At 35.6% G+C, this 11,209-nt stretch overlaps 1 protein-coding gene across 1 annotated transcript; it reads left to right on the forward strand.

Moving 5' to 3' along the window:
• The first annotated feature begins 577 nt into the window (after positions 1-577).
• On the forward strand, positions 578-11,209 carry c11h5orf24 (chromosome 11 C5orf24 homolog). Its single transcript, XM_032575874.1, has 2 exons — positions 578-1,080; positions 6,417-11,209. Exon 2 carries the CDS (start codon positions 6,422-6,424, stop codon positions 7,073-7,075), a length of 654 nt encoding a protein of 217 aa, XP_032431765.1. The 5' UTR covers positions 578-1,080; positions 6,417-6,421; the 3' UTR covers positions 7,076-11,209.

Consider the following 11,209-nt stretch of genomic DNA (forward strand, 5'->3'; position numbering starts at 1 on the left):
TATGTAAGTAATGACTTGTGGCAGTTTTGGCCCTTAAAGTTGGAAGATAAATAATTTTGCACATCTGGATTTAACTGATTTATGTTATTTTACTATTAATAGCTCAAATTAGCAGAAATAAATGTTTCAGACATGTCGACCTGTATGTAATAAATCAACAGTGCTGCAAAAATCAGATTAAATGTTTGATATAAAACAAATTTTAAAATCTGACATAAACGACCAGAATAAAGTTTTCAAATGATTCCCAGTAAAATTACAAATTGCTAATTTTACATCTTGTAGCCTACTTCATGTTGTCAGTCAGGTTCAATTTCTTTATTTATTCATTCAGGCATGCAGTAATAAATAATCACAGCAGAACGTTATCATGGTGATTGTTTACTTTCACAACTGAAGTCATTTCAAAACTGCTTTTTTAATGTACTCTTTGTCTGATATTAAAACTTGTGTGATCAGAAACATGTAAGAGTGAAGTACATTTCCGATGTTATTCACATTTATTGAACTGTTGGACGAAATTACAAACTTTTTGGAAGCTGAATCACTTTGGTGTGATGAGCCAAATGATGCGGATCTCCTAAAAAGGAACGGAATTCCCACCGTCACAGCGAGCGGCGTTTAGAAAGCGTTACCACTCAGCTACTGACGTTTTCTCGACAGCATTGTTAAAAATGAAGCAAAGTTTTCCGTTCTCATTCACCTGCGGCCGTTAATCGCTCCTGTTTTTCGTGTCAAAGCGGCTCATGAAGCGGAAAGGCTGGAAAACCGCGGCCGCTGGTCGGCCGCTGTGCGCATGCTCAGACTGCGCTCTCCATTCTTATTAATTTTTAATGGAAAATGGCTGCGTTTCTTATCCAAACCGCCGGAGCAGAGGAATAAAGGAACCGTTTCTTCGGCCTCGCTGCCGCTCGCGTCGAACCGGTTCTATGTGTTTGACTTCACGCTGAGCCGAACCGAACCGAACCGAGCCGTGAGGTGGAAAAATAACAGAGGGGGGGAAATGGACCGACTCCCGCTTTGAGGGATGAAAGATCATTTTTCTCCTTAACCCTTCTGCTTGATCTGCGAACAATCGAGGTACAGTAACCCCGAGAGTTTTAGGATTTTCTTACTTAAAATATTGTCACTTTTTTCGTGATGCTGCCATGTTTTCTGCTGGACCGCTATCCGGGCCAGAACCAGGCTGGAGGCAGCGGAGTCACCGAGCGGTTTTTGTGTCTGGACGCAAAGATGCGGAATCCATGTGCGCGTATTTATTTGTGAATGGAAAACAGTAAAGATGATGTATTTGATAGTAAACTCTACATCACTCTAACGTCATTATTGATGTGATTTAATCCCAGCAGAGAATAAATGAAGATATTTAGGGAGTAAAATGTTAATTAACTTTGTTTGTTGATTAATCTGCGCTTTTTTGGTTTGCTCGGAGGGAAATCTGCACTTTTCTCGAGGTTCTGATGTTAGAGGAAAATTGGGTCAATGTTTTATTCAACAAAGAGATTTCAGGGGGACAACTATGGAGAACTAAAACTGACATAATTAAAAATAAAAGCAGAAATATATATTAAGTGTTTCCTTTTACACATATTTTCAACTATTTATTTATTTTTTCTTCCTTTCACCAAGAAATATACATTTAAGGAAAACGCAGAAGGAAACATATTCATTTCATTTCTTGACAAAACGTATGGATAAGGAAAAGGAAGATCAAAATATACTGTATATACTTCTGCTTTTACTTTTAATTATGTCAGTTTTGGTCTTCCATAGACTCTTCCCCCATTTAAAGCAAATGTAAATTTGAACGCCACATAAATTTAAATTATGTTCAATTCAATTAAAATATGATTTCTTCATCCAAAATTCAAATTATATTTCAGATCATTCAAAAACCCTTAAACGTTGTTGTGGATGGTGATGCTGTAGCAGTCAGTGTTGCAGTGAATCTGAAGAATCCTCTGACTGAAGACTGTTGCTTTATGTCAGCCTCAGACCAATAAACCTTAATTTTGTAAAGAACATTTCACACTGAAACTGGAAGATATGTTAATTATCCAAAATGAAACAGAACAAGGAAAACCATAAAGAAAGTTTTTTATGTCTCAAAATATATTAATACATAATCAGAATTCAAACTATTGATCTCATTTTAATTGAACATGTGATTGATCTATTACTAAAAAGTTGAGTTGTTGGTTTTAGAGTGTAACGGCCATAACTTCAGATTTGTATTTGCAAGAATTTCTACATTGTTTTGATTTGATAACTTTATTCTTTGTGGTTTATTTTTCCACTAAAATGTAGAGATTTTACCGTCTAAGAACTTAAACCATTTTTTAGTTGGTTGACTAACATGGAAAATATAAAATTAATTTGAGGAAGTTTTTTCATTTTGCTTTTCTGCCAGAAAGTGAGATTATTTATTTTACAATAATTTATAATTCCTAATTACAGTTTCTGAGTCATTTGGAAGTTTATTGCAGTTTATTGGGGCCTGCCATGCAAAGCAATGGCAGGAACCTATTACTATTGTCGGAGAGAAGCGTCTCTTTAATATTCTTCTTCTTTATTTTTCTTCCGTCACCGTTAATGCGGCTCATACCGCTGGGTGCACACCTACAAATGAGGTATCAAAACGTGCAGAAAATTCACGCCATTGGAGCTATTATTTTTGGTGGGATTTGGGGTTAACGTGGCGACATAATTCGCAAAAAACTACGAAAAAAACCCCATTATAAGTCAATGGGAAAAATCCTGGAAATACCCTATTTTTGAGGATTTTCTGTGTCGTCACAAATTCACCTAGAAATGCCATTCAAATTTCATTTTGTAGATACGTCTGTGATCTCTTCGAAAGTGAAGACGGCTCGTCGATACCAGTTACGGTTTGTCCACAATTTGTCTCTAAGCGACCCAAAGTTTCTCATTTTTCCTAAAGTTAGAGTGCTTCTCTCGCTGATTAGAGTGAGAGATCAAGACAACTTTTTCAGCCCTAATCATTTTTGAAATCGCCATCACGCCCACAAATATCGCACGATTAGTATCAAAATCGGTCCTGACATTGATACGCCTGTCTGCTCCGGTAAAATGTTTTCGAAATTTATCTAGACCGTACGGTTTTCTGTCACGGTGCTTCAGAGCAAAGTCATGCGACAGGATTTTCTGAGGCTCTCAGGCTGTTTCACTAACACTTCACACCTTGGTGTGAAACTTATTTAACATAGCAACGGATCTCAAGAGGCTATTGGCTGCTGATTTGGACTACAAATACGCATCGTTGTAGTTCTAACTATCCTCAGTTGAAACAGATCAGGACTGAACTGGCCTTTACAACTACGTGCTGCTATGTGCTGTATATAACTGATTTAACTCAGTAACTGTTACACATGGGATTAGTTTGGAACTTTAAAATTAAGCATATTGAAAATTTCAAAATAAAAGCCCTGAATATTTTTACATGACGTAATTGCTCTTTTTGGCTTTATTTGACTTTTCCATCCAAAGCACTGTTACACATGGGATTAGTTTGGAACTTTAAAATTAAGCATACTGAAAATTTCAAAATAAAAGCCTTGAATATTTTACATGACGTAATTGCTCTTTTTGGCCGTATATGACTTTTTCATCCAAAGCAATGTTACACATGGGATTAGTTCGGAACTTTAAAATGGAGCATAATAATAATTTCAAAATAAAAGCCTTGAATATTTTTACATCAGGTAATTGCTGTTTTTGGCTTTATGTGACTTTTTCATCCAAAGCACTGTTACACGTGGTATTAGTTTGGCCCTCTGAAATGAAGCATACTGAAAATTTCAAAATAAAAGCCTTGAATATTTTTACATCATGTAATTGCTTTTTTTGGCCGTATATGACTTTTTCATGCAAAGCACTGTTACACATGGGATTAGTTCGGAACTTTAAAATGGAGCATAATAATAGATTCAAAATAAAAGCCTTGAATATTTTTACATTACGTAATTGCTCTTTTTGGCTTTATTTGACTTTTTCATCCAAAGCACTGTTACACATGGTATTAGTTTGGCCCTTTGAAATGAAGCATACAGAAAATTTCAAAATAAAAGCCTTGAATATTTTTTACATGAAGTAATTGCTCTTTTTGGCTTTATTTGACTTTTTCATCCAAAGCACTGTTACACGTGGTATTAGTTCGGAACTTTGAAATGAAGCATACTGAAAATTTCAAAATAAAAGCCTTGAATATTTTTACATTACGTAATTGCTCTTTTTGGCTTTATTTGACTTTTTCATCCAAAGCACTGTTACACATGGTATTAGTTTGGCCCTTTGAAATGAAGCATACTGAAAATTTCAAAATAAAAGCCTTGAATATTTTTACATCATGTAATTGCTCTTTTTGGCTTTATTTGACTTTTTCATCCAAAGCACTGTTACACATGGTATTAGCTTGGCCCTTTGAAATGAAGCATACTTGAAAATTTCAAAATAAAAGCCTTGAATAGTTTTACATCAGGTAATTGCTGTTTTTGGCTTTATTTGACTTTTTCATCCAAAGCACTGTTACACATGGTATTAGTTTGGCCCTTTAAAATTAAGCATACTGAAAATGTCAAAATAAAAGCCTTGAATATTTTTACATCAGGTAATTGCTGTTTTTGGCTTTATATGACTTTTTCATCCAAAGCACTCTTACACGTGGAATTAGTTCAGAACTTTAAAATGAAGCATACTGAAAATTTCAAAATAAAAGCCTTGAATATTTTTACATGACGTAATTGCTCTTTTTGGCTTTATTTGACTTTTTCATCCAAAGCACTCTTACATGTGGTATTAGTTCAGAACTTTAAAATGAAGCATACTGAAAATTTCAAAATAAAAGCCTTAAATATTTTTACATCAGCTACTTGTGTTTTGAGCATTATATAACTATTTTATCCCAAGGACTATTACGCATGGGATTAGTTTGGCCCTTTAAAATGAAGTTTAACAAAACTTCCAAAATAAAAGCCTTGACAACATTTTAAATCGTACTGAATGGTGCACGTCCGCCTTACTTAACGTTCTTGCGGTTCTCCGCGTGCCACTGATTACGTTGCGGCGTTCTTAAGCGTCGATGCCAATTTGTAGCGTGACGACGCCGGGCCCGAACCCCACGGGCGCGCCTTGGCAGGCCCCTGCTAAATTTCTTCCGAAATTTTCTAGTTTTAACGTATTGTTTTAGTCGGTTTGTTTCTTTGACTGAACAGGTCAAAGTTGTTTTTACATATTTGACCAAACTGGAGAAGCTGTTGGTGGATTCAGGTTATCAAATAATTTGTACTTCAGTTAATTTGTGTCTGTGTTTAAAAAAGGAAACATTTTAAGTCAATCTGTATCGATATCGGTCGGTACTAAACCTCCGATATCGTATCGAAAGGTAAGAAATGTGGATCAGTGCATTCATTGAGAGGTGGTGGTCCGGTTTGTCCACATTAGATGATATAATCCTATCTAATCTAATCCTATTTCAGATTATCTAACAGAAGAATTGCAGATTTATTTCAATTTACTGAATAATTTTACTGAATTGATTAATTATTTTGATTGTTTCCGTCATTGAGGAATAGAATAGAAACAGTTTCATTAAAGTTCACAAAAACGTGTTAAAAATATATAAAAACAAGATAAACAATAATAATATTATACTGTTCAAGATTATAACAGAAAATACTGTGCAGTTATTAGAAATAGGAATATTAGACTCACAATAAAAAGGATGAGTCGGATTACTTTAAAAAAAAATCACAGTTGAAAGTGTATTGAACATAAAAATCTATTTCTAATTTTGTATATCAGTGCAGAAAATCAGATGTTTAATAAGAGCTGGAATGTTTTTGGGTCTTTAAATAATAACACATCATCGGCAGATAGACAGATTTTCTAGGTAGCAGATTTTGCTGGACGATAAATTTTCCCAGAAGTTATTGCCATAAACGATAAAATTGTTTTGAGACAATTTTCCAGTAAATAATGTTATTGGCATAATAAGAACAGATTATCAAAGATCAATAAACATTCAATTCTAATGAACATTTAACACTGGAACCAGAAGACATGTTAAATATCCAACATAAATAAATCGATAGAGTCAAAAATTAAAATGAATTATGAAAACTTTGGAAACAAAATTGTCCTTCAAAAAAAGGTTAAAAATAAAACATCACACTGAAAACTTTTATCATTCTTTTTTTAGAGAGCGAAAAACAATAAATCATTCAAATGAAAATTGATTTTGTTTTAGTTTATGATGCGATTAATTGATTTTCTAAATTATTTTCCTTACCAGTCACAGTTATTCAGTCCGTCTCAAACACTTTGCATGACTGACGCCATGGAGCCATGAGTTCCTCGGCGTTTCCTCGGCAGTAACGACTCGTTACTTTGACCCCCAGCAAAGATGATGCGCCAGGTGACCAGCAGCGACTTCTGCATGAGCAGCAGGCCGTCCTGCCTGGCGGAGGACGCTCACCACCCCGCCGCTCATTTCGACCTCTGCGCCTCGCAGCCCAGCAAGTTCTACCCGCCTCCGCCGCCGGGCTCCCTGCAGATGACGCTGGCGCCGATGGCCTTACCTGCCCAGAGCCACAAGTCGCTGGGGTGCCACAGACAGGACCTTCTAGGCGCTGACCCGCGCGCACCTGGAAAAATACCTGGCCTGAAAGGCTCGGAGCAAACGCCCGGCGAGGCGAAGAAAAAGACCAAAGGCGGCGGGAAGTCGGGCCGGCGCGGCCGGCCGCTGGGCACCACCAAGCTGGCCGGGTACAGAACCAGCACCGGGCGGCCCCTCGGCACCACCAGGGCCGCCGGGTTCAAGACGAGCCCGGGGAGGCCGCTCGGCACCACGCGGGCCGCGGGGTACAAGGTCAGCCCCGGGCGGCCCCCCGGCAGCATCAAGGGCCTGTCCCGCCTCAACAAACTGGCTTACAGCAGCAGCTGCAGCGCGGCGGCGTTCCCCTACCCTCTGCCGCACAAAGACATCCTCTGTGAACCTTCCTGCAAAGACAAGGCGGCCGCCGAGGACCGGCTCTGCACCGTCTCCACCTCACCCTGACCTGGCCGGGAACGCCGCTGCTTCCTGTTGGGGCTGGCTGCCATTTTGATTTGTGACACTTTTTAGAAAAAATTCTTGTTGTCTTGGTGTCATTTGTGTGCCTGCCACCTGATAAACCACCGTTTGTTTCTAATGCTAATGCTAATGCTAACGCTGGAGATCTCCAACAGATTCATGGGAACAAGGACAGCAGGAGGCCGTGGCCTGTCAGAGCAGCAGCTCCACTTAAATATGTAGCATTTTAAAGCCATTTCAAATGGAAAATTAATTTCTGCATTAGCTGCGCTTCAATTACAAATGTGTGCAAAACTTTGTCAAAAACACAATTTTACGATTGCGGTATTTCCATTCAATAGGAAACATAATTAAATAAAATCACACGTAAGTTATTAAAAACCATCATCCTCCAACCACTTCCTGTCTTCTTCTTCGTGGTTTCTGGCAGTAGTAACTTCCTGTTGTTGATCATGTGACTGAGGATGAGAAATAAAGAAAATGTGACGTTATTAGAGTTTCGTTCTTGTTCTTATCATGAAAAGGGCAAATATGATCATGTCATCACGTTTCCTTTCAGGTGTGTTCAGGCTTGTTGCTCATGTTTATGTTCTCTTCCAGTCATTGATAAATATGTTAATAAGCCATTCACATGGAAAATAAAACCTGAGATCATTTTTCCCACTTGATAAACTTTATGCTCACAAACAGCGTCTCTCTTCCAGCCACGTTTCTGCCTGGATGATCTCAGTTTTTTTGTTGCTAAAGTTTTCACTTGATGCTTAAATGCTTTTGAAGTTATGTTTTTAAATCTGTTTATTCGTTTTATGAAATGTATTTAGCCTGTAAGCTAATGTGAACGGAGAGTCTCAGCAGAAGAGAAGGAATGCTGGGATTTTCTCTGCACCCAGAAAATTAATCTGGAAATCGTTTGGACTCTTTTAAACCCCATAACTCAGATAAACTCGGTTTATTTGGACTCTACTGATCGAAACTCAAAATGTTGCTCCAAAATGTCTTTATTGTTATTAGCATGTTTTTGTCTAGCGGCTCCCTCGGCCTGCAGACTGGGACAAATACGACTGTTATCCGTCTTTGTGATGTTTGTTTCTGTTATGTGTATTATTTTCTCTTTCAGTATTTCTCACAGGAAAGATTTGTATAATTGTTCATCCTGCAGAATTCAATTTGTCCTTTTAAACTTAATTAGTTCATTTCTGTTTTCTTGGTGAAATTCAGCATTTTTTAAAAATTCTCAGCGGTTTTCCCAAACGATGGATCGCTGCACTTATGTTTCATTAGTAGATTTTTTTGAGCCAATACTTTTCTACACATTATCCACATGTAGTTATATCTCAACATATGATGAACATTACCTCCTTACCAATAACTGTAGATAAACAAGATGCTTTTTGAAATCAGAAAATATCTGAGGAATAAATATGAATCCATGTTTCTTATTTCTTTGTTTCTGACTAATTGTTCCAATAAAGTATCAGAGTAGAAACATGACTATCACATTAACCTTAAAGACTGGATTACTTTGATACGTTTGTTAAAATATATAAAATTCTTTCACTTTTCTGTCTGGGAACTTATTAATTATGTATCGGCATTTTAATTTTTACAAGATAAACTCTGTTTGTTTTGTCAGTGTGACATAAGCTCCAGTTTTCTATGTATTTGTCTTATTTATTTTTGTTTGTTTCTAGTTTCATCATAAGCCTTTAAGCTCCTGAAATCAAACTTTATGGAAATGTTTTTATGAAGACCCATCCAGAAATATGGCATAGTCCAAGTTTAGTTCAACTTTAAGTTGCTCTTCTTGGAAACCATTTAAAGTTGGTAAATTTGGTGCAATAATTTACTGTATGTATTCTATGCTTTTCACTTCTCTGGTCTTTTAACTTGTGTGCATTTTATTAAATGTTTGGATTATCTGTGCAGTGTGAACAAATGTACTGAAAAAGTCAGAAAACTTTTTTTTAACTCTTTACCAAAGAACGCAGCATCTCAAAAGGTTCGATTCAACATTAAGTTGTTCTGTAAAATGTAAATCAAAAAACAAACAGTCCAATATCATAAACTAAACATAGGTGAAGTAAAACTTGTTGCATTAGATGCTAAAATGAATGCATTCATATCATCTGCATTATGTCTGATTTTTCTATTAATCTGTTATGTTGTGAAAGAAATATCCTCTTTGTATAACGTTTTGTCCGTTTAACCGATACGTTTTGGTTTAAAGCATTTTTTTATTCAAAGTATGTGTCAGGATGGCAACAGGAATGCTAGTTTTAGTCTTTATTGTTAAACATCAGCTGTCTTTATATTTACATTTTGTCGTTATGTCTTAATCTTCAGGCTAATTTTCTGAAGTCCTTCAGAAATGTGAAACTGAAAGATTTGTCCTGATTTTGTGAAAATGTTTTGAAGTGTAACTCTGTCCCTGAGAGGTTCATTTAATTGACCCAAAATCAGAAACAGTTTACACGTCACAGCTAGCGAAGGAAGCCAGCATGAGTTTGGTTTGAATAGCATTATTAAAAGTAAATATAATTTGTGGTGAAACAAAACACAAAATAATAATGTACACTTTCCATCTAGATTGTAGAGATTTTAATTCTCTGAAGTTTTGTATGTGGATAATAAACACAGATTTATGTTTCCTTTACATAACATTAAAATCCAGTTTCTTGATTTAAATCAGATTTTTTTTCTTTCAAACTCTCATGATAAAGGTATAAACTAAATTATTCTGACTGTATTATTAAACTTAATGTTTTCATTTCACAGTGAAGCTAGCTTCTGCTGGGTTAGCATAAAGTCCAGCTGCACCGTCAGATTCACGCATCTGTCCCGTTTTCTCAAAACATTCACAAAAGAAATGCAAAACAGAAAAGGCATTTCTTTTTACCAAATAAAATAGCTAATTTGAGAAAGAATCGTTAACAGCAATTAAACTAAAAATAATCTATGTAGAAATAATAAAACACTAAAGATTTCTCTGCACTGTTTATCTGCTTTGTATTTCTGTGTATCACAATTTAAATTTTCTGAAGATCTTGTTTGTAGAGACAGAACTCAGATTTGTATTTTATTTTTAACACTAATATTTAACCTCCATCAGATAAAAACAACAACTTAATTTCCACTTTTGTAGTTTAATTTTTAACTAAATTGTTAAATGGGAGTTTTAGTCTTTACTTTTGTCATAAATATTGGCGGTTTTTATATTAACTTTGTCTTTACAAGATTTTGTTAAAATAAGGCCATTGAATCCATCCATACTGTAAAACTTACATATTTAATATTCTGGAATATTTTAAAGATCTCGTGTGTTGTTTTTCCAAACAATATTCTTTCTTTTTAAAATAATTTATAGCTTCACATCCTGCTAGTTAGCAGGAGGAGCTAGCATTAGCATGATTTTGTTAGCGCTAACAATTAAATGTAAATTTTCTGTCTTTACTGTAGCAGAAGGTTTTTATTAATGTAGAATTATTATTAATAACTCTCCATTAATAAGAGTTATCATGATTTGTGTCGTTTTTGTGACAATCTGACTTTTAATCTGTTATTGTGAAATGCTAACAATAAAAGCTAACATTTATTTAGCTTAAAACTATGGAATAAATAATCCCAAGAACCAGCTCCAAGTTTCTATAAAAACTGATGTAGCTGGTAAAAATGAGAATAGAGTGAAAGTTTGGTTCATATATTGTATCTTAATTATCTTCTGGGATTTAGATATTAAACGGAAGCTGTTTTTTTTATTAAAAAGACAGATGTTGGTATGAATTTTGAAAACTTTACCTCATCAAAGCACATTATGTCAGCTAATATTAGGCCTGAGATCCACTGTTTGTTTGTAAGGAGGAGAAAGAATACCTAAATAATTCTTGATTATTATTATTTTAAGCAAGACATTGCAAACCAAGGATCCCAGTTATGAATAGTTTAATCTCTGTTACCGTTTTGTGTCTCACCGCCTGCAGCTTTTTCTCACGTTTGTGTTTTGGAGAAAATGTGAAGCCCAGTTATTCCTGTGTGATTGGCAAAGCTTGTAAAGCTTTGTACAGATTCCCATACTCTTCCTGCATGATTGTTGTGAAATGTTGAAAAGCTGTGTAATAAATT

Source organism: Xiphophorus hellerii, chromosome 11, assembly GCF_003331165.1.
Source record: "Xiphophorus hellerii strain 12219 chromosome 11, Xiphophorus_hellerii-4.1, whole genome shotgun sequence".
NCBI lineage: Eukaryota > Metazoa > Chordata > Actinopteri > Cyprinodontiformes > Poeciliidae > Xiphophorus > Xiphophorus hellerii.

Bases quoted from the DNA above. Each gene is read 5' to 3' on its own strand.
- c11h5orf24 (XM_032575874.1), top strand. From the start codon at position 6,422: ATGATGCGCCAGGTGACCAGCAGCGACTTCTGCATGAGCAGCAGGCCG.